The 24839-nt window shown below is 43.8% G+C and overlaps 1 protein-coding gene across 2 annotated transcripts in view; it reads left to right on the top strand.

The window, feature by feature from the left end:
- SLC25A27 (solute carrier family 25 member 27) overlaps positions 1–22774 on the top strand; it is a 126054-nt gene extending 103280 nt beyond the window's left edge. The window contains exons 8-9 of one of the 2 annotated variants that reach the window (XR_004538638.1): positions 14164–14337; positions 14455–14557. Coding sequence is in view for 1 of the 2 variants with exons in the window: in XM_033935595.1 (XP_033791486.1) it covers positions 14455–14557; positions 21803–21874 (175 nt within the window). In the remaining variant the exon portion in view is untranslated. Of the gene's footprint in view, positions 1–14163; positions 14338–14454; positions 14558–21802 lie in introns of those variants that run through there. The other variant, XM_033935595.1, reaches the window with a different exon arrangement.
- The last annotated feature ends 2065 nt before the right edge of the window (positions 22775–24839 follow it).

Here is a 24839-nt window from a genome sequence, read left to right as displayed (position 1 = left end):
GCAGTTCAAGACTCCTCTCCTTTATAACACCATCCCAAATGTCCAACCTCTCTCCCTCCATACCCTCTTAAGGGCATGCACCAGTGCGGCAGTCAGCATCTCTAAACAAGACTCAGCAAGGCCAGGCTACTCAACGGAGTACAGAGTGTAATGGTAACACCATCTAGTAGTCAGAATTAGGACCCATAATAGTAAGGTTCTGGAAGAAGCTTTTGTACATGAGCTGCCACTGATTACTGTCACTGGAATCACTGGATTGGGTTATTTGGGAGAAAGTTTAAAATAAGGAGAAAAATTCATAGATTATTGCAAATGAGGGCTTATTGCTGTATGCCAGCCCTCTTCCAGTTGAATGGGAAGCCCCAAAGAAGTTGTTGTCCCCCCCCCCCAGCTCTCCCCACTAATCCCAACTTCAAAAGAAAAATATAATAGCAACACTAGAACATATTTTGACATGGTTCAGTTTGCATTATGATCCCTTACTTTTTAGTAAAAGGTTTAGACCGTTCAAACAGTAAAGTAAAGGATCATTATAAAAACACTTCTAGTACAATCCCTCTGGAGCCTGAACTATCGGGTAATGCATCCATTCCAGCCTTGGCTGAAGAACTTAAAAATAACACCAGCCCCCTCTGCGATGTCACCTGTGCGGCCACTCTCCTTGAAGTTCAGTTTGATTCTGCAGTCTTGCTGAGAACTTCTAGTTTTCTTCTGCTCGTGATTTTATTTCTCAATTCCTAGTCTTATTTTCTTCGGTACCGCGGGTTTGCCCTCGTGCTGCGGATCAACTCTGTGCGAGTGATCCTTTGGCGGGAGATTGCAGACATTTTAAATATTGTATGCGTCTGGAGGGTGCTCTGCAAGCCTGAAACTGCAGTAAGCCCTCTGGACAGCCTGCAGATTGGATCGGGTCTCCAGGATCGGGAGCCATCTCTCCCTTGGTTCGTCCAGAAAGGCGTAGAGCACAGGCTGCAGCGGTTCTGAGGAGGTACGCTATTAAACTCTATGAAGGCAGCACGACTCGGGCAACTGGTGTTGGACCCAACAAGGGATCAGGCAATACTGGACCTGATACTTACCAATGGAGAAAGTGTCACAGAGGTCTCGGTGGGCGACACATTGGCCTCCAGTGACCACAACATGGTATGGGGTTCAGTCTTAGGAAAGGTTTCACTAAATCTACCACACTGACCAAGGTCCTCAAATTCAAGGACACAAACTTCCAAGACATGGGAGACTTCGTTCATCAGGCACTACAAAGCCAAGCAGAAACCGATAACATGGAAGAAATGTGGTCGACTTTAAAAGCCACCATACAGGAAGCAACAAACCGCTATGTTAAATTAGTAAGTAAACGGCGAAGAAACAATAAGCCACATTGGTTCACTGCGGAGATCTCGGACCTCATCAAGGAGAAAAAAAAAGCATTCATCTCTTACAAACAATCGGGGAAACAGGACTCTAGAGTAGACTATCTGACCAAGTCAAAAGCCGTCAAAACAGCAGTTAGGGAGACCAAATTCCACATGGAGGAATCTCTAGCGAAGAACATCCAGAAGGGAGATAAATCCTTCTTCAGGTATATCAGTGACAGAAGTAAAAACTCAGGCGGGATAGTATATCTTAGGAAACCAGATGGAGACTATGTGGAAAAGGACTCTGAAAAAGCCCAATTATTAAATGAATACTTCTGCTCTGTCTTCACCCGAGAGGCACCGGGGCTCGGCCCTCAGCTACAGACAAGGGTTGACTCAGTTGACCCGTTTAGTAATTTCGAGTTTACTCCCAGCAGTGTCTACTGTGAGCTGTCAAAGCTCAAGGTTAACAAGGCAATGGGGCCTGACAACCTACACCCCAGGGTGCTCAGGGAGTTGAGTGATGTCTTGGCGGAACCGCTATCCACGCTCTTCAATCTCTCCCTTAGTACAGGCAGCATCCCATTGAACTGGAAGACGGCTAACGTCATTCCACTCCACAAGAAAGGCTCAAGGATGGAGGCAGCAAACTACAGACCAGTGAACTCACATCAATAGTGAGCAAACTAATGGAAACTCTAATCAAACGCCAATTGGATATGATCCTGAACGCGGAGAATCTACGGGATCCCCGTCAACATGGATTTACTAAGGGGAAATCCTGCCAATCCAACCTGATCAGCTTCTTTGACTGGGTGACGGGGAAGCTGGATGTTGGAGAGTCCCTGGACATCGTATACCTGGACTTTAGCAAAGCATTCGATAGCGTACCACACCGCAGGTTGCTGAGCAAGATGAGTTCTATAGGATTGGGCGACACATTGACGAAATGGGTTGGAAACTGGCTTGGAGGTAGGTTTCAGAGGGTAGTGGTGAATGGCACCCCCTCCAAAATGACCAAGGTGATCAGTGGAGTGCTGCAGGGCTCGGTGTTGGGCCCGATTCTATTCAACATCTTTATAAGAGGTTATTTTACCTGCAGAAGGGCTCCAAGGTAAAATAACATTATTCACCGATGACGCTAAACTAAGCAATGTAGTGGGCAAAAGCACAACGGACAAAAATTCAATGCCCGACAACATGATGCACGACCTACTCCTACTGGAGCGTTGGTCTAGGACCTGGCAACTCAGCTTCAATGCCAAAAAATGAGTTATGCACCTGGGCAGCCAAAATCCATGCAAGACTTATACCCTTAATTGCGAGATCCTAACAAGAACTGTAGCAGAACGAGACTTAGGGGTGATTATCAGTGAGGACATAAAGGCTGCCAATCAAGTGGAGCAAGCTTCATCCAAGGCAAGACAAATCATAGGTTGCATACGCAGGGGTTTCGTCAGCCGTAAGCCTGAAGTCATTACGCCATTGTATAGATCTATGGTGAGGCCCCACCTGGAATACTGTGTGCAATTCTGGAGGCCGCATTATCGCAAGGATGTGCTGAGACTGGAGTCGGTCCAGAGAATAGCCACCCGGATGGTCTCGGGACTCAAGGATCTCCCATACGAGGAACGGCTAGATAAATTACAGCTATACTCACTCGAGGAACTCAGAGAGAGGGGACACATGATCGAGACATCAAGTATCTCACGGGCCGCATCCGTGGAAAATCAGGGGCGGGAAACTGTGCGGTGACACCAGGAAATTCTTTTTCACTGAAAGGGTGGTTAATCGCTGGAATAGTCTTCCACTTCAGGTGATTGAGGCCAGCAGCGTGCCTGATTTTAAGGCCAAATGGGATCTGTTCACAGAGTAAAGGTAGGGGAGGGTCATTAGGGTGGGCAGACTAGATGGGCCGTGGCCCTTATCTGCCGTCTATTTCTATGTTTATGCCGGGATCGGAACTGCGCCGCGTGTCTTCCCTGATTTCCCTGAGGGGTCCTGGTGGTCGTGATCTGAGGTGATGGGGAAGTTGAGGCGGCCTGAAGATCTGAAATATCCAGTTTAATCAGCTCCTGAGGTAATGATCTCCCTATGCCTGTACTGTGTATTGCTGGCTGCTATTGAAATGCATTGCAGCACATATCTGTGGTATCTGTTAGTCACAGACTTTGCTGATTTGGGGGGGCTCTCAAATCGGAGTTTTGGGGGGTTCCCTGCATGCCCTGGTCCCCCCACCTGTAAAATCCTAAAATCACTGTTTTTAGCATTTTCCTGCGTTTTTAATGGCCGTTTTTCTGTCAAAATCGGCACCCGCGGTGGCCATCTTGGATTTTCTTAAAAGTTTTTAAAAGTATATTTTTTGGTCTTAAAAGCTTCATTTTTGCTCCAAACTTCACAGATGGCCACCTCAGGACAGGATGGCATGGATTCATGCCTTAGATGCGGCAGATGGCGGCTGGATTTGCGGTTGTTTATCCCGTGCGCTGTGGGTCACAAGGGGGGGGTGAGATGTGAGCAGATCCCACGTTCCCCTCCTACTAAGAGGCCCTAATACCCTTTCATTCCACTGGAGTCATGATTGCTGCATCCGGGGCACCTAAACTGGGTGCGGATGGCGTTTTTGCGAAACGCAAGCACAATTTCGGGAAAAATTCTTCTCAGTCTGCTATTCCTGTGAGATCTGAGACGCACAGAATGGTTCCGGCCGCCGGTGCCAGTTTTTCACCAGATTTTGGGGCTCTGAGGTATCTGACCTCAGAAAAAAAACAAAAAAACCAGGAGTAAAAGGGGCTTTGCCTGTTTCTCCCACTCAGACTCTAGTACAACAGTCTGTTCCACTTTTCGATGCCAGCATGACAATTTGTTCCTTTACTGGGGTACCAGAAAGCAGGCAGCTCGTCCCCGTTCTTGCTTCTGCTGTCGCCTGTTTCTTCGGCGGAATCATCAGAGGTGGCTACCTTAGTGGATCTGGGAGTTACCCAGACCAGTGGGTTCCGAGATCTTACGGATCGCCAGGCAGAGTGCCAGCTCTTCAATACTAGCCACCTGCCCGTCTTTATTTTTGGACCACTGTGAACATGGAACCTGGTTTTAGACCATGCGGTTCCGACAGTATGTACTGTTCAGAGTTCTATGCCTCCGCTGTTTGCCTCCTTACTGCACTGCGATTTTGGCGGAAGTGCTGTTAGAAGTTTGGGAGTCCATGGAGGGTTTCCTTATCCTTGGACTTGGCAAAGTTGTATCCCATGGCATCGAACTTCAACTAGAGACTGGTCCCGCTGACGATGGATTCAGCTGTGGCTCAGGTCGCTAAGCATACCTCCTTTGGATTGTCCTGCAGGATGTTCAGGACTGATGATTGCATTTTGATCTCCAGCGTCGTTCTGTTTCCACTACAGTAGGAGGGTGAGCTGCAGCGGCCACTTCTGTGTGACCTGGGAATGTCTGAATTTTTTTGCCCGAAGCACTCTGTAGCATCTTGAACTAAGCTCGGAGCTTCTTCAGGCTCCGCTCGGCGAATGACTTGGATTCACCAGTGGTTAGGTGCTACTTCAGCTAAAGGCTCAGTGAGCAGGTTCCTTTTACGTGTTCGCTCCTGTTTGGCCAAGGTTTGGATGACCTATGGCCAGTGTTCAGCTCTACGCCTCATTCGACGTGTGGTGTGGGACGGCCAGATTTTCTCTGCAAGGTCACCTGTGCAGACACTCCCCTTGAAGCTCAGTAGGTAGCAAAGCCAGGAGTATCTAATACAATCAGGAAACACAAGAAAAAAGAGAGGGGGGTGTGGGGACTCCCCGATACAAATCAATGCTGCTCGTGATAACCAAATACATAATCAACAACCGCCAATAAAAGGCTAAGGTAGGATGATAAGAAATGGAAACATTTCATACCTGCAAAACTGAGGAACAGGTCACTTAAAGAAGACCCAGCCTAAAGAGCAGACCATCCCAGGACCCCTAAAGCCCCATAAGCTTAAATAAAAGGACACTTGGGGAAATGTTAGTGAGGCTGGTCAAAGAAAGAAAGCCAACTTACCAGTTACTGGCAGGCAACCTGCGAATTGGACAAAACAGATGGACGGAAGTTCAGGCTCCAGAGGAGATCTACAAGAAGGAAGATTAGCAGAGGTAAGAAACCTAATCTTTCATTCTTGTACAATCCCTCTGGAGCCTGAACTATCGGGACATATCAAAGCAGTCCCAAATCTCAGGAGGGGCCAAATTAGCCCGCCACCAGAACAGAAGGGCTAAAGGCTGCAACACCCATAGCTGCCACATCAAGCCGGTAAAACCCGGAAAAACAATATGAAAGGAAACCCACGTGGCCGCCCGACAAATCTCAGGCGAGACCACATGAAAGTCAGCCCATGAGGAAGCCCTTCCTCCAGGAGAGTGAGCCCTCATGCCAAGGGGAGGCGGCTTCCCGCTGCCACATGGTCCGCGGAAATGCCCACATGCAACCAACGTGAGAAGGTAGCCTCGGAAGCAGGCCGACTCCAGCATGCGGGGCCTGCCAGGACAAACACATTGGAGGTTGCCTGTCTCAGTTTTATCAGGAGTGAACTCGGGTTTCCTTGGATCGATGCGTGCTAGGCATCATTTGGGAGGGGCACAAGATAGACTTCTTTCGCCTGCCTCTGGAGTTATTTCTGGATTTTTAGGTGGGTCAGCCAGAAAAAGAAGTTTGAGTCTGTGCTACCGTGCAATGTCTGTTGGATATCGCAGTGATAGAACCCATTCCAGAGCAAGAATCTGGTTTAGGCAGATACTCATACTTCATCGTGCCAAAGAAAGGCTTGGGAGACTGGAGGCCCATTCTGGATCTAAAGTTGGTCAACATTTTCTTGCGGATTCCCCATTTCTGGATGGAAACTATGTGCAGTGTCATAGCAACTGTCTCTCCAGGAGAGTTTCTGGCGCCCTTGGATCTCATAGAATCTTACCTCCATATTCCAAACTACCCAAAGCATCGATGGTTTCTGAATTTCCATGTTTTGAAACAACATTTTCAGTCCACCGCTCTACCCTTTGGCCTCATGATGGCTTGGGACTGCTCTGATATATCCCTCTAGTTTAGCCTCCAGAGGGATTGTACAAGAATGAAAGATTAGGTTTCTTACCTCTGCTAATCTTCCTTCTTGTAAATCTCTCTGAAGGCTGAACTCTCGCCTGTATGTTTTGTCCGATTCGCAGATCACCTCTTCAGTAACTGGTAAATTGGATTACTGTCTTTGACCAGCCTCACTAAGAAGTACATGCCTGTCCCCTTATGTAAGGTTTAAGGGTTGGAGGGGTTCCTGGGTGGTGCTACATCTGATCTTCAGGCTGTGTCTACGTTAGGTAAATTTACTATGTTTTGCAGTTTATAAATGTTCAGATTTATAGTTTGATTACAGTTGGCCTTTTTGGCCTTGTTTCCTTGTGTGATATACTCATGAGCAGAATTGACTGTTAGCGGGAGTTCCTGCACCCTCTCTTTCTCTTCTTCTGTTTCCTATTTGTACTAGATCTACCTGGCTTTACTTCTAACTGAACATGACAGGAAGTTCCCAGGCAGGTAGCCTGAAGGGGAGGGAACAAGATTTATTAGCCCTGCAGCCAAGTAAGAAGGATGCAAGATCCCTTGAGTTCAGCCTCCAGAGGAGATTTACAAGAAGGAAGGTTAGCAGAGGTAACATAATCTTTCATTCCTTCCCCTCTGTCCAGCTTCTTACAGTGCTGCCTCCTTATCCTGTAAATTTTGCAATTCTGTTGCTCTAGTATCATCTTTAACATGCAACACTATCCTTTCCTTTCTTCCTACCCTGTTCTTCCTGAATAGATTATAACCCAATATAACTATATCATTGTCATGGAATCACAATTTGAGCCTATGCAACCCTCATCACTTAATGTCCCATGGCAGTCACTTTTTGGAAGAAGCAATGAACTTCAAGCCTTAGTCATCTGAGCCTTTCATACAATTTAATCATAAGATAATCCTATGTACTCATCCTAAGTTCCTAACCATCTTTTCATATGAGGAAATAATATTGACTGCTTTATCCTAGCATTGTAAACACAAGCATGAGAATACCCTTCACATACTAGACTGTAAATGGGTTTTCACTATCTTAGAATTAGTCTAGTTGAAAGCTTATACAGCTTTTTGTCTCCAACCCCAACAAACTTGGTACTCCAGTGGCAAAATTTACACTAGCTAATTGGGTAGCATCCTACTATATTTAATTCTGTTATGATCAAACTGATCTCTCTCCAACCAGTATAACCAAGCCCCAATCAAATCATCCTCTGATGCTATAGTAGCTCTGTTAAAATCAGCTAGTTGGTTCCTGTTTCATAAGTTCACCACACTAAGTAATATGTCTTTGTGATATGTTACATTTGTATCATTATGTGAACAGTGTGGCGGGGTGCAAGGTCAGCCAAAGGCAGAACCCTGAACCTCAGCACAGACAGCCGAGCAATAACTGGAGTGGCCTTGAATAGGAGTGCTATGTAATGGAAAAGGCAAGACACTTTTCTTGTGCAAAAATAAAGCCTTTATTATTCCCTTTCCAGGGTGTGCAATCAACAGTGTTCAAACAGATGCCTTCCTTGGCACTAAAGCAGGGATCTCAAAGTCTCTCCTTGAGGGCCGCAATCCAGTCGGGTTTTCAGTACTTCTCCAATGAATATGCATTGAAAGCACTGCAAGTACATAGATCTCATGCATATTCATTGAGGAAATCCTGAAAACCCGACTGGATTGCGGCCCTCAAGGAGGGACTTTGAGACCCCTGCACTAAAGTGTGTTCATGGCAAACAGTTCAAAAGTAACACCAAAATATGCAGTTTTCTCACTGCTGCAAAATATAATTCCAAACATCGAAACACATGCCTTCTTCTCCTGCTTGTTTTCCCAAGACAGGCACAGGTTAATTAAGCTCTTTAGCTTGAGTCCTCAGAATAAACACTCTTCTTTACAGTTGGCTGTATTCACAGTTCATTAAAGCTTTAGCTTTTATCTTTATAAACTTCTGGCAGGCTTTGTACTGCCTGTGACTTGTGCTGTGGCTTTTCTATTTCCCCTTAGAGAATTACCACTGTTGAGGAACTTACGTTTTCATATCACTTGTGTGCACTGAGTTTAATCATTAACAAGGAGAAATTAGGTTCTTACCTGCTAATTTTCTTTCTGTTAGCTTGTAGACTGGTATAGTCCTTACGAATGGGTAATATGCCTCACTGCTACCAGCAGGTGGAGACTGAGATCAAACTTGTATATCAGTATAACATGCCCCTCTTGCTACTCCAGTTTGCCAAACAGCCAAGCAGAACCTAGGAAATTTCTTAACTGAAAAATAGTAAATGACACTCCAAACAGGAGTGTAAGAAAACAACAAACATCTTTAAACAACTGTTCGAACATGTATAGAACTTGATCCTGGAAGTAAAACATCCCCACAGCTCACCAGCTAAGCTAGCTGTTCTTAATTCTCCCTGGCCCTAGAAAAATACTAGAACCTGCAGAAAAATTCAAAATCTACACACGAGCAAAACCCTGCAAACACCGCACAAAGACAGACAGGGTGGGGGACTATATCAGTTTACAAACTAACTGAGAGAAAATTAGCAGGTAAGAACCGAATTTCTCCTTCTGTATCGCTTGGTAGACTGGTATAGTCCTTACGAATGGGACGTACCAAAGCAGTGCTCATCAAGGGTGGGACCCCTGAAGGGCCGAAACCAGAACACGTTTACCGAATACTGCGTCCCAACGCACGTGAACATCCACACGGTAGTGTCTGACAAGGAATGAAGAAAAGACCAAACTGCAGCCTTGCAAATATCCACTGGAGGCACTAGAGAAGACTTAGCCCAAGAAGCTGCCTGACCCCTGTGGAATGCACCTTGAGAAAGTCAGGAACAGGCTTCTTCTTCAGAAGATAAGCAGAACCAATAGTCTCCTTGATCCAGCGCGCAATAGTAGCCTTAGAAATGCCATCCCCCTTACGAGGACCCGCTAGAAGGACAAAGAGATGATCTGATTTCATGATCTGCTGGGTCCTCTGCACATATGAGCGAAGGACCTGACTGACATCCAACTTGTGCAGCTGTCTCTGCTCAGAAGAATCCTCCTGACAACCCAACACAGGGAGGACTACAGATTGATTGACATGAAAAGGAGAAACCACTTTTGGCAGAAAGAAAGGAATAGGCATCAAGACAACCTGCTCCCTAGAAAACTCCAAGAAGAGAAGCCTGCAGCTCAAAAACACGTCTAGCTGAAGTAATGGCCACCAAGAAGACCACCTTAAGAGTAAGGTCTTTCAAAGAGCAGCCGTCCAACGGTTCAAAGGGAGGGCGTACCAGAACGGACAGAACCAGATTCAGATCCCAAGATGGAACAGAGGGTTGTATGGGAGGCCTGAGCAACTTGGCCGCCCGCAAGAAGCGAATCACATCAGGAATGGCAGTCAAACGCTGACCTTTCAGGAACCCCTGAAAGGCTGACAAAGCAAACTGAATCTGGAGAGAAGACCAAGCCAGTTCCCTATCCAGGCCATCCTGCAAGAACTCTAAGATGTTAGGCAGGTAAGTGCGAAAAGAGACCACTCCATGCGCATCACACCACTCCTCAAATAGACGCCAAACCCTCGCATAAGCCTGAGAGGTGGAAAGCCTCCAGGACCCCAAGAACGTTGAGATCACTTTATCTGAACACCCCTTCTTATCTAGGCGACCCTTTTCAAGAGCCAAGCCTTAAGACAAAAGGAACCCGGATCGAACATTGGAATGGGACCCTGAGAGGCAGAGGAAGAGGATCCGCCACCAGATGCCTCACCAGATCCACATACCACGGTCATCGAGGCTAATCCAGAGCCACCAGAACCACGAGGCCCGGTTGGTGAATTATGCAGAGAAGAACTCTGCCCACTAATGGCTACGGAGGGAACACGTACAACAGCTCCTCCGTTGGCCATGGTTGAACCAGAGCATCCAGGCCCTCGGCCTGACCATCTTTGCGATGACTGAAGAAGCGGGCGTTTTGGCATTGACACTTGTGGCCATCAGGCCCATGAGGGGCTGACCCCCAAGACTGTACTATCAACTGAAAGGCCACGGGGCTTAGACACCACTCTCCGGGATTTAGCATGTGACAACTTAGGAAGTCCTCCGGAACATTCTCCATTCCAGCTATGTAGGATGCTGATATCTCTTGAAGGTGTGACTCCGCCCAGACCATGAGCAGAGTTGCTTCCTGCACCACCAAAGTGCTCCTGGTGCCCCCCGATGATTGACATAGGTCACCGCCGTGGCATTGTCCAACAGAACCCTGACTGACTTGGGGAAGGCTAGCAACGCCAGACGGATGGTTCTGGTCTCCAAAACATTGATCGACCAAGAAGCCTCCTCCGTGGATCAGGTGCCCTGAGCTGAGTGACCTAGACACTGAGCCTCCCAATCGAGAAGACTGGCATCCGTGAGCAGCACCGTCTACTGCGGCTGATCCAGATTCGCCCCTTGTACAAGATGGGGGGAGGGGTCTGAATCCACTAGCGAAGACTATCCCAAGCTAAGCCTGGAAGTGGAACAGGGTGATCTAGACTATGCCTCTGAGGCGACCACCTCCAAAAGAGCATACTGAAGAGGACGCATGTGGGCCCGCGACCACCTTACTACATCGAGGGAGGCCGCCATTGACCCCAAGACTTTGAGGAAATCCTGCACCCGAGGACACTGTACGCCATAAGCAGGCAAATTTGAGATTGCAATTTGTACACCCAGGCCTCCGGAAGGAAGACCTTCCCCAAGGAGGTGTTGAACAGGACCCCAAGATATTCCAGGTGCTGAAATGGAGACAACCAGCTCTTTGCAAGGTTGACTACCCATCCGAGCGACTGCAGAAATTCCACCTCAGCTGTGACCCAAGTGCTCTCCTGGAACGACTTGGCTCGAATCAACCAGTCATCCAGATAAGGATGAACAAGAATGCCCTTTTTGCACAACACCACCGCGACGACCATCACCTTGGTGAACATCCGCGGAGCCGTGGCCAGACCAAAGGGAAGTGCACAGAACTGACAGTGTTGCCCCAAGATCGCAAAGCGCAGGAAGTGATGATGGGAGGCCCAAATAGGAATGTGTAAATAGACCTCGGTCAGATCGAGAGAGGACAGAAACTCTCTCGGCAGAACTGCCAGAATCACAGACCGCAGAGTTTCCATGCGGAAGGAAGGCACATGAAGAGCCCTGTGGACCCCCTTCAAATCCAGGATGGGTCGAATGATCCCTTCTTTGGCACCACAAAGTAAATCGAGTACCAACTTGTGTCCCACTTCTGCGGGGAAACTGGGACCACTGCTTGGAGATCCAACAATCTTTGAAGGATCTGGTGAAAGGCCTGCTACTTCCATGCCACCTGTGAGGGAGAAGCAAGAAACGGTCTGGCAAGGACCGAGCAAACCCACAAAAATATGGGGTAGTGGAGGAGGGACCTAGCACAAGACCCGCTGGGTTTAACACCCCACGGTTGGACGGATCCCTAAACAGAATCCGCCCAAGCTCTATCCGGCGCAAACAAAGTTCCAACAGTGCTAAGAGGGGAGCTGAAAAACCTTACCACCTGCTGAGGAAACTGAGGAAAACTGGAGTAGCAAGAGGGCATGCTATACTGATATACAAGTTTGATCTCAGTCTCCATCTGCTGGTAGCAGTGAGGCATATTACCCATTTGTAAAGACTATATACCAGTCTACCAAGCGATACAGAAAACTCTCTTGCCTTTCCCTGGCACTATGCCGCAAACATTGCACAGGCTTTAAAGAAGGTAAATATTTCATGAATACTGTTTGTCTTTTCACAACATGAAAGCTTTTCAGGAAAAGAGTGAGGCAAATGGAGCTTTAAAGCTCTTGCAAATTAGTGGAGATTGACAGTTCCCTTCTCCCACTTAGCAAATTTAAATTTTCCCAGTCACAAAACATGTCATCGTTTGTCTGTGAGCCTTCAGAGACATCCTCATCCACACTCATAGTGCTGGCTATCTCTGCCTCAGTTAAATTGTCATCCGATATAGATTACATGTCACACTCTATGGACTAGATTCACTAAGCAAACCGATCGTGTAGATTGGTTTGCGAGCCCTTTGCGACCCGATTTCCCTCTGACCCGATTCACTAACCTGTGTCCCGATCATGCAAATGAGGGGAATCGGCATGCAAAGCAGGAAGGACGCGATTCACTACACTTTCCGACTAGCTGGCTGATCAATAAACAAGCGACTGGTTACTCTGGCCGCCCTGTTCTGTGCTCTCTGCCCCGATTCTCCTGCCTGCTGCCCTACTCTGCCCCGATTCTCCTGTCCACCGCCCTGCTCTTCTGCTCCGATCTCCTGCTCTCAGCCCCGAATCTCTCCTGCTGTCAGCCCAGACTCTCCTGCCCTCCCCCGCAGTGCAAGCCCGTGGTTTTAACCCGCAGGCTTAAAGCAGGTTAAAACCACCAGCTTGCAAAAAAAAAAAAAAAAGGTAAAATGAACACCAAACGCATGCGCAGACCATCTACAGGTCTGCGCATGCGTCAGGATCGCACAGTAGCGATCCATGTCGGCAAATGGGATCGTTCCTCCGATCCCCTCCATTTGAATATTAGTTGTTGCAGAATCCATCGGACCTGCCCGGATCAGACACGATCAGGCAGGTTAGTGAATCTAGTCCTATGTTAAGCTTTGAAGACACTTATCTGTCTGTGGTGCAGTAAAACATTCAGTCAGCCTACTGGGCTCATCTTCTCTCTTTGCCGAGGCTAGACATTTCCTCAGGTTGGAATGTATATCCTGCTGCTGTTGGAGTCTGCTTTGATGCATGTGCTCCTTAAGCAAAGAACTATTCCTGATCCTCTATCCCTCTGCTGTTGCTCCTCATTTCTGTCTCAACCCATTCCCCCTATGCTCTGTAACTCTGGCTGTTTAACTACAGTCCTAGCTGCAGCTCTGATTGGCTGTCCCCGTAATAGCTTGATTGCCCTTAGGGAAACCTGATCAGCAATGTGAGCTTGTGCCATTCCTCTCACCCCACTCCTTCCTTGCCTTCTGCTAGGGACAGTGGGTGAGAAACCTGTCCCTGGTCTCTGCGTAGCAAAATGCTTATTACCAGGCAAATAAGGCTTAGGCTCAGGAATGTTCCTACTTTCTGCAGTCTTCTGTTTTATTTCACAGGCACTGGTACTATGTTTCTCCTCAGTGACAGGGCTTAAAAGTACTGGAATCCTGGATGTTTCAGGGGTTCCTGCCTGCTCCCTGTCACAAAAGATTATACTCCTCAGCCCCAAGAGATTTACTTAAAAAAAAAACTTGGGCAAACTCTGAGCTTAGGAATTGCCAGCTTGTGTGTCCGATTCAGTTCTTTACCTGTAATGATCTCTGTAGATAACAGGTTTAATAAGGCACACAATCCATCCTGCCTCCTTAAGGGCTGTTAACTGACAATACTGAGATACTGTTATGTGTGGTAAGGGTCATGTACACTCAGAAATTTTCAATAGTTATGAGATCCTGGAAAGCTATATGGTCCCAGTACTATCAAATGATGTCACCTACTTGTATGCAAAGTAAACAACTATCTTACAGTCTTGACTTTTTTTTTTTTTTTTTAAGTAGAAGTATGTTATCTTGCAAAACAAACTCAGGGAAATCAGGTAGGTAACTTCATCAAAATCTTTAACTGTCAGGTTACAGCCATAACCAGCTCTTTAAAATGGAACATTTCCTTAGATCACAGTATGACTCAGCATAGACTGTTCTCCTATGCTCCATTAATTAGGTGAACAGAATCACCAGATGTTCTATAGATGTTCTCTGATCAGTGTCCATTCACTCAGCCAAATGAATAAGGAGCTCCTCACCAGAGCTGGTTCTTCTTTTAAACATGTTACCATATCAGAAGTTTAATCCTTCATAATTCAGGAATGTACTGAACTATGCCAAGACAATAAAGGTAACTGGAGTTGCAAACATTACAGTATTTTTATTCTAAATTTTATGTATTTAAATGTATGGACTGTATTTACATAATCTGAATGTGAGTAAATTTCATATTACAATATATTTTAAGGGGACTGCTCTACAAATCCTCCATTGACTGCTTGATACAGGCTATAAGAGGAGAAGGATTCATGTCTTTATATAAAGGCTTTGTACCAACTTGGATGAGAATGGTAAATATTTATTATATAGAGAGTATATACTGTATGTGTGTGTGTGTATATGTGCATATATATATATATTTACACAGTATATTTAATAGCTCAACACAAGTTACTTTTGGGTTTAGTAGATACTTCTTTTTCCACAAAGAGCTTACAATCAAAGGGGCTCACTCATTTACTAATATGCATTATACAGATGCCAAGGGTGAACCATTCCAAAGAGTGAGATTTATTATGCTAAGGAGTGAGATTGAAGCTTTTTAGACAGTACATCCAGGGTATAAATCTACAATGATTTAAGTGTAGTATTGCTTTGCAAATCAATCAAAGCAGCATTGAATAGAAACATGATGGCAGATAAAGGCCAAATGGCCCATCTAGTCTGCCCATCTGCAGTAACCATTATCTCTTCCTCTCTCTGAGATCCCACGTGCCTATCCCAGGCTTTCTTGAAATCAGACAGTCTCTGTCTCCACCACCTCTACCGGGAGACTGTTCCACACATCTACTACCCTTTCTGTAAAAAAGTATTTCCTTAGATTACTTGCGAGCCTATCACAAAAGATTAATAATATTCGCAATTCCTTTGTTCACAACACAACAACTAACCTCACAAACTCTTACCAACCAAAATCCATTCCAACAGCTAAATGTTCAAACTTTAAAATTCCTTCTATCCACGATATAGAATCCCTCTTCCAACAAGTCAATCTAAAAGGCTCTCGTTCCGAACTCATTCCTCCTTTTTATTTAAAAAAACATTTCTCACACTTTGGACCTTTCATTCAATCACTCATTCAGAAAAGTTTGCTTACTGCTACAGTTCCATCTCAATGGAAGACGGCCATCATCACTCCTATCCTTAAGAATCATAAAAATAGCATAAACGAACTTTCCAATTACCGACCAATAGCCAATATCCCATTTTTAGCAAAATTAACTGAAAAATTGATTTTCAATCAGCTATCTGACTTTATAGAAAACACTAATGCTTTACACCCCAACCAAACCGTATTTAGAAAATTCCACAACACAGAATACTCCTTAATAGGCTTAACATCCAACATTCAATACTACCTTGATCACCACAAATCAGTTATCCTTTTTTCTTTAGATATTTCTGCAGCTTTTGACACGATAGATCACAACCTGCTCCTTACTCGACTAGAAGAATTAGGAATAAGTGATAATGTTCTTTCATGGTTCAACTCGTACTTACTCAACCGCACCACCTCAGTCAGGTTTAACAACGAAGAATCCACATTTTATTCATCCTCTTTTGGAATCCCTCAAGGATCTATCCTGTCCCCTTTACTGTTCAACATTTTTCTCTCACCTCTACTCGGTATCTGCCAATCTATCGGTTTTATACCATTTTCGTATGCAGACGACATTCAACTCATTCACCCGTTGGATCCAGAAAACATTACCGATGTCACATCTATCAACCACAAATTGGAAAAAATCCAAAACTGGCTTAACACAAATAAACTAGCATTAAACATCAATAAAACAAAAACAATATTATTCACTTGGAAAAAAGATATAACCTTGTCAAAACCTTTTATCCTTAATAATATTTCGCTCAACTTGGTTTCTTCCATTAAAATACTAGGTGTAATTATAGATGAAAAACTAACTTACCATGAACACATCTCTCTTACAGTTAAAAGCTGCTTCTTTAAACTACGACAGATACGCTCAATCGCCAAATTTCTCAGTCCATCATCGATAAAAATACTCATTCACTCCTTAGTAATTTCAAAAATTGACTACTGTAATGCTCTTTTACTCAACATCACCCAGAATGAAAAAAGGAGACTGCAGGTAATACAAAACACAGCCATTAAACTCATATACAATGCTAAAAAGTTCGACCACGTTACTCCTTTATTAAAAGATGCACATTGGCTACCAGTTAGCCATAGGATTACCTTTAAAATTCTACTACTTATTTTTAAAACACTAGCATCTAACGAACCACTCTTTATCTCTCGATTTCTAATCCCTTACAATTCTCAACGTTCTCTTCGATCATCCGGCCAAAACATGCTGTCAGTACCCTCTTTGAAAATTATTGGTACACGTAGATCTGACATGTTCACAGTCATGGGACCACAGTGGTGGAACGCCCTCCCTCAATACATTCGATCTGAAAACAACATCGCATCTTTTAAAAAACTTTTAAAATCTTACCTATTTATAGATGCTTTTAATCACTAAAACTTTCACAGAACAGTGCTTTGGATTTTAGCCCCTTACCTTTTGTTATCTACCTCTTTTCTACCAAAACTAAGATTGTAAACTTTAATCCTTCCCTACCCCTTCCTGTTTGTATTTTATATAATCATATTGTTAATTGATAGTTTCTCTGCATTACTGTCTATATGGATTTTGTACATCGCCTAGCAATTTTAATAGGCGATTCATCAAATGAATAAATAAACTTGAAACTTAAACCTTTTAACTTCATCCTATGCCCTCTCATTCCAGAGCTTCCTTTCAAATGAAAGACTTGACTCGTGTGCATTTACGCCATGTAGGTACTTAAACATCTCTTATATCTCCCCTCTCTTGCCTTTCCTTCAAAGTATACAGATTGAGATCTTTAAGTCTGTCTTGGACGAAATGATTGCTTATTTGAAACAGGTAATAGATGTTAACTGTATGAAAGGGGCCTTAAACAACTTGGGCCAATCAGAGCTTCAGGCCCCTCCCCGGTGAATCCCAAGATGCACAGGGGAGAGGAAGGCCCATTTTGGACGATGCAGGCCAGCTGGGAGGAGGGAATCTACGTCCCTCAGGTCATCTACTTAGAGGTAAGGGGGAGGGGGCATAGGAGGCGGGTGGGAGGTGTTTTATGGCAGGGGGTCAATTGGCAGCAGGAGAGAGTGGGCATCTCTCCCGCTGCAGGGGGGCTGTGGCAGGTGTGTGTTGGCATGATTAAGATCAGTGCACTGGTACTGAAGCTCTGATGAGTGAGAAATAAGGCTCAAAGAGTGAGTGAGAAAGCTTTTGGATGAGTGTGACTTGGCATCTCTGGCATTAATTTGAGTTAAAATCAATGTCACCTGTTAAGAATCCTTTCCTGGCTTGGGACCTTAATTTGGTGCTGTCGGGCCTTGCTGGAGCTCCTGTTGAGCCTCTTCGGAAAGCCTTGTTCTTGGATTTAATTCTCAAGACTGTTTTTCTTGTCGCTATCAGCTCTACCTGTACAGTTTCCGAACTGCAGGTATTGTCTTATAGAGACCCTTTTCTCTGTATTTCGGAGGCGGGGGTTTGTTTACAGAAAGTTTCTTCCTTTTTGCCGAAGGTTGTTTTGGCTTTCCATGTCAATTAGGAAGTGTGTTTGCCTGCTTTTCAGCTGACAGGTTCCAGATCTCAGGATTGTCTGCTGAAGAAATTGGATGTGCTCCTACGTTATTTGGAGGTCACTAACAAGTTTTGGATCTCTGACCATCTGTTTGTGCTGACTCATTCAGTTAAGCAGGGTGCTCCTGCATCTAAGGCCACGATATCCAGATGGATTCGTCAGCTTATATTCTAGCAGGGAAACAGTCACCTGTTTCTGTCAGGGCACATTCTACCAGGAGTGTGTATATTTCACAAACGCCAGCTCTTTTGCCTTTATTTTCTCCGTCACAAGTTTAGAGAACCATTTTGGTTTCCTTTTTCTCTTGTTTTTATTTATTTTCTTCACATAAAAGTCAGTAGCCATTGTTATTGCTCCTTTCAGCTTAGACCACTGTTTTTCCACTTCCCTTATGTCAGGAGTGTCAAACTCAGTCACATAAGGGGATGAAATCTAAAACATAGGCTGAAGTCACGGGCTGAATTTTTTATTAAGATATTTTGGGGTCCTTTTATTAAGGTACGCTAACCGATTTAGCGTGCGCTAAATGTGCACCTTAATAAAAGGACCCCTTAGTCTTAGTAGAAGTATAGGGTTACAACTTCTCCAACCCTACGTTGGCTCTCTGATGTAAACAAAATAAATAAAAAAGATTTTTCCTCTCTTAGGTCTTAGTTCATGCTTGCTGTCTAACACCAGCTCTGGCAGGATACATATTTCAAATCTGACATATTGTAATCACAAAACAGAAAATAAAATTATTTTTTCTACCTTTTGTTTTCTGGTCATTATTCAAATCATGTTGGCCCCAGGCTCTGGTTGTCTTCTGATAACTCGCTTGCCAGGGTCTCCTGCCCATTTGTCATTTTTTTTCTTTCTCTGTGCTAACCATCCATCTTCCATCTCTGTTCTCCCCTTCTATTTCCCTTCCCTCCCCCAGAGGTCTGGCATCTTTCTTTTTTTTTTGTCTCCATCCCCACAGCTGCAACGATGGACCTCCACCATCCCCGGATCTATTAATTTTAATACCTTTTTGACAAACTTTCAAAACCATCTCTTTCAGGTCAGAACTACCCTTTCATCCAACTACCCTTTCCATCCTGTATCTGTCCCTCCTTCCCCACCACCCCAGGGTCCACCATCTATCCCTTTCTCTTTCTAACTACCTTCCTATCCAGTATCTTTATCCCCCCCCCTCCCTACCATCCCTTGTGTCCAGCTTCGCTCCCTTTCTGTTCCTTCCCTCCCTCCATCCCAGATTCCCGGTCTTATCTTCAAAGCAGCCTGCAAGAGGATTGCCGGTCGGCTATAATGAACCTGGCAGGCTGCTTCGGCCTCTGCAGCACGTTCCCTCTGCCGCGGTCCCGCCCCCTCCTTTGATGTATGGGATCGCGGCAGAGGGAACGTGCTGCGGAGATTAATGGCAGCCTTCAAGGTTCGCTACAGCTAACCTGCGATCCTCTGCAGGCTGCTTTGAAGATGAGACCAGGAAGCTGTGATGGAAGGGAGGGAAGGAACGGCGAGCCAAATTTAAATTACCCTGTGGACCAAATTTGGTCCGTGGGCCTGAGTTTGACACCCCTGCGTTATGTCCTCCCATCCTAATAGTTTTTTCATCAGGTATGCTACCAAATGGCCACCAGGCTTCAGCTCTGCTAGCCTATAATTTGCTGCTGAGTTACCAAACATTAGGCATTATCTATAGCTATATCTAAGAATCATGTAAGCCAGAGTTCAAATCCTACTGATGCTCCTTGCGGTTTTGGACAAGTCACAACCCTCCATTGCCTCAGATCCAAAATTCAATACCAGGCAAAATGTGAAGTAATACAAAACACTACATATGTTGCTCAGGACCTACAGAGCAATTCCAATGTATCATAACTTCCAAGTCAACAACAAGGACCTACTTAAGAAAAAAACAGCACTACATTGGTGCTAGAACATCAATATACTGATTAGAAAAGTAAACAAGCTAGATTAGTACAGATTAATTCTGCAGTCAGTGCTGACAGAACATGTCTTTTTCACACATGCAGAACACAGACCCTCACACCCAGTATAGAATGAGTAACCATGAACTCCCAAGAAGCCAGACTCTGCATATAGTGCAACACTAAAGAAAGAGAAAACTTGGGGCATGTCTCCTGGTACTTTGAAAAATATAAAGACAGCAAATATAAATTTCAAATATTGATATATTACAAACTAAAAAACACAAAGATATGGAAAATATTATACCATTTTATTGGACTAAATATATTTTTGAATTAGCTTTTAAAGGTCAAAACCCTATTCCTCAGGACAAGACAGTATACTGCTGTTATGGTATCCTGTTCTGAACTGAAGGAGATGGTTTTGAAAGTTTGTCAAAAAGGTATTAAAATTAGTCCAATAAAAAGATGACACCTTATTTCTATTTTTATGTATTAATGTTTATTAACACAGCTATCACATACTACTTTTATCTTAAATGGAAAATAAAATTATTTTTTCTACCAATTGTGTTGGTCACAGTCTCTGGATTCTACTTCCTTTATTTTCTCTTAACTCTTGCCATAATTTCTTGTCTGTTTGTTGTTTCTCTCTCCTCCTTTTCCTTTCAGTTTCCTTTATTTTCTGCTGCTGTCTTAATTCTTACCATTCGGTCCTCAATTTCTCTCTCTTCACTGTGTCTACCTAAAACATGCCACCTCTTTCCCTTACCCCAGCTCTCCTATTTCACTTTCTCCTAGTCTCTCACTAACTCTATCCTCTTCCCCCATCTGCCCTTTTTCTTTATCCCCCTTCCATCCAGCATGTTCCTTCTTTCTATATCCCCTTCCATCCAGCATCTTTCCCTCTCTTCTCCCTTCTTTCATCCAATGTCTGCTCCTTTTTCTCCTCCCCACTTCTATCAGCATCTGTCTGCCTCGTCTCTCTCCTTCCCACTTCCATCCAGTGCCTGCCCCTTCTCTCTCTCCTTTCTGCTTGCCTCAGTGTCTACCCCTAGCACCCCCACCACCGCTGCTACTGCTTTCCCAAGGCTACAACAGCAGTGGCAAACTAGCCCCCCCTTGTACAAAACCGCATAAGAGGTTTTTAGTGCTGGCTGGTGTGCTGAAAGCTCTGCGCTGCTCTTACAGTCATAGTGTTCCTGTGAACATCAGAGCATTCAGCGTGCCGGCTGGTGCTAAAAACCTCTTGCATGGTTTTGTAAAAGAGTGTGTGGGAGAGGGGTTAAAATAGAGCAGTTGTGGGACCTTCCTGTACATACCTGCATCTGCAGGCTTTTCCCCTGAACAAGAAGTGATGTCAGAAGGGGGTGGGCTGGCAGCCGCAGGATGTATGGGAATGTCCTGCAACCGCTCTATTTCAGTTTGTCATTGCTTCTGCTGCTGCTTCAGGAAAGCAGCAGCGGCTGAGAGTTAGGCAAGAGGGAAAAGGTGGTGGTCCGAACCCCACCGACTATGTTACCGCACAGCTTAGAAGGAACAGTGCCACTCCTGCACTCTTTCTTTGTGTATGATTCTGTACATTGTTTAATAGCTTTCAAAGCTTCTAATATAGGAAGTATGTAAAATTAATTTTGCATTGCACATTTAGGGACCCTTTTACAAAGTCGCACTAACATTCTCCTACAACAAATGCATCGAAGCCCAAAGGAATTGAATGTGCTTTGGTGCATTTACTGCAGAAGAATTGCTATTGCAGCTTTGTAAAAGGGGATTTTTAGTAGTATATGACTGTCTCATGAAAATAATTTGGATTTCCTGATCATCCAAAAACATGTCAACAAAATATGAAAGATTTTTAAGGATGAAGCCTCATAAAAGGCATATGGATTGTAATATACACCCTGCATGGCATGAAATGGTTTAATGCTTGTCTGTACTCATTTTCTGCTTTGGTCACCTTTACAGGCTCCCTGGTCCTTGGTGTTCTGGCTTACTTATGAACAAATTCGAAGGACTGCTGGAGTTAGTTCTTTTTAACATCCTAATTGTATAGTAAACCATTAGGAGTATGTCCATTGATATTTTTTTGGATGGCTTTGTTTGTACGCCACTTTGATGTTGGTTTTGAAAAACAGTTAGATTTAATCACAAAATAAACATAAAGACACACTCTGTACTGATCATTAGTGGATAAAACAAAGCATTTTTATTATCAACAATTTAATTTTATAATTTTTATAAAATATACTGGAATTAAAAAATAAACTGTAATGATACTTTAAACAGATTATTGGAGATTATTGTACATATTAATGTACTAAATTTAGCTATATTGAGAATTCATATTTGGCAATGATCTCAGTACCATCTGAAAAAGATATTTTCAAGTTTGAAATTCCTGAAAGCAATTATGCTATTATGCTTTTAGCTTGGCTGGCAATGGCCAGATATGTACTGGAGCAGTGCCCCTTTGACAAAGCTACTGTAGCAATTTTTCCACGGCAAATGCACTGAAGCCCATTCAATTCCTATGGGCTTTGGTGCAATTGCCGTGGGAGAATCTCTACTACACCTTTGTAAAAGAGGCCCCTAGTGTCACCTCGCAGAGCATATGTTTGAAATATGAAAACTAATAAAATTAAAGCCTTCAGTAAATATATTTTGTATTGAGGCTCCCATTTGTGAATATGAGAATGGTATTCCATATGAAATATGTTCACAATGCTTTAATTATTCTACACTGCATTATTGTCATGAAAAACATAATCCATCTTGTTCTTGCTTCAGCTGGAAGATTACAGAATTCTTGTGGTATGAAACTAAACTCAACTGGCAGTACTTCTGAGTTCAAATTAATTTATAATGATAACAGCACAATAAAGTTATTTTTGTAAAATTGCTTAATCTATTTTTAATGTAACATAATAAATGATGGCAGATAAAGATTTGTGTGGTCCATCCAATCTGTCCAGTAGTCTCACATTCATCATCTAGTAATTATTATTAATTTTACTTGCTAAGTTCCTGTATAAGATGTTCTTCACCTCTCCCTACGATAAACAAGACCTGCACTCGGATGATATGAATGTGGTATAAAATAGGTATACTTGCTCCTGATTCATCTTACCATATATAGGACACAGACCTTAGAAGTATGTCCAGCCTTAGCCACATTTCCGGCGAATCGCTGTGAGCAGTAGTAGCTCGTGGCCAGTAGGGGGTGATGTCTATGAGACGGTAATGGAATGGATGTCAGGACATGATAGTGCAGTATTTTTATAGAGTTTTTCTACAAAAGGGCTGGTTTTTCGTATGATTCTGGGTAACTCTATAGATACAAGCATATGTGTCAGTTAAGGCCACACCCAATAGAAGCGTACGAAAAACTTGTGAATAAAAATCTGAATATGGATGTAGTCAAGACCAGTAAAACACACTACAGATTAATATTAAGGGAAAGTATAATAATATTCTTTGTATGTACTTTGCTATTAGGCTAGATCATGGAGGAAATCAGGATATACATGGACTCCATTTTGTTCTCTGTCTTTTCTGTATCTTCTGTGTCTTGAACTCCATTTTGTGTCAGTGACTTTCTGTCTCTGTCAAGTCTTTGTTCAGGTTTCCCGCTCCTAGCATCATAGTTCTAATTGATACCAGATATGCCTTAGGCTGGGTAGGAAGAGCATATTAGATTACGTATCCTAAACTAAGATATAACATGTATTAAATATGAATGAAAATACATGGTCTGAATGGATGTGGGGCCCCAAGCAAGTGCTTAATGGATGGATTAAAGAATCTATATTTAAAATGAAATGGTTTATAAAAAAGAACACTAAAGAAAAAAATCCTGAACACAACATCTGGAAATAATTAGTCAGAGGCTGCAACATGAAGCTGTTAGGTTTCAGGGAGAGGGGGAAAACAGCCCCTCCTTCTCTTTGATTGCCTTCTCCTTCTCTTTCTCCTTTTCCTCCAAGGCTGACCAATTTTCAGCACTGTTTGTAGGTGTAACATGAAACTTAGTTTTTCAAAGCAGGCTGAGAAAATTTTAGCACCCTTTTAACAAATACAGATTCTCTTGAATATTGGATATGTAATAAAATGTTAAGGTATATTCAGAAATGAATGTAAACAAAACAAATGTAATTTCTGAAACTTTTAAACGTAGAGAAATTTTCTTTGTCTAACTTTAAAGACCACCTCTGTTTTTGGTTGGCCCACAGGCCAATGATGTCACACTGAGCCAAAGGTATATAATGGGGAGTTTCAAAGTATTGAGCTGAGTTCGTTATCAGAAGGCCAGCATTTTGGCAAGTATAACGACCTCCCACTAACGCAACTAGCCTTTTGATATCCATGATAGAAAAATAGAAACAATAAAATTAAATATTGTGGTAAATCTTGCATTAGCGTCATTTTCCGTGTTTTTGTTATTTTTCACACCTTGAGTGAAAGCTAGCAGTTTAATTGGCAGCTGCAGTGTTATGAGTGCGCAGGCGTCCAATGCCCATGCTCAGCTGTCAAAGCCAACTCCTGCCCATCCTGTCTCGCTATATATGGGACAAAGACTGTAGAAGTTTGTATGGCATCAACTTCACTACCATACTGCTGGGGCTGCATTTTAGCATCACTCATGTGCATCAGGAAACAAAATTATATTTGTTAATCTAGTGATCTTTTGAGTTTTGTGTCTATACTATCCTCTTTCTATTTAGCAATCCTTTGTGTCTATTCCATGCATTTTTTTAGTTCAGTCACAGTTTTTGCCTCCATGATCTCCTAAGGGAGTGCATTCCAGGCATCCACCACCCTCTTCATGAAAAAGTATTTATCCCAGGACAAGCAGGCAGCCTATTCTCACATGTGGGTGATGTCATCCACGGAGCCTGGATGCGGAAAGCCTCGCAAGCAGACTTGCTTGAAGAAACTCAGAAGTTTAGAGTCTGCCGCACCGCGCATGCGCGAGTGCCTTCCCACCCAGCACAGGGTGCATCTC

Source organism: Geotrypetes seraphini, chromosome 3 (assembly GCF_902459505.1).
Source record: "Geotrypetes seraphini chromosome 3, aGeoSer1.1, whole genome shotgun sequence".
In the NCBI taxonomy this organism is placed as follows: domain Eukaryota; kingdom Metazoa; phylum Chordata; class Amphibia; order Gymnophiona; family Dermophiidae; genus Geotrypetes; species Geotrypetes seraphini.
Note: the sequence above shows the minus strand (reverse complement) of the source record. Positions and strands in the feature narration are given on the sequence as shown.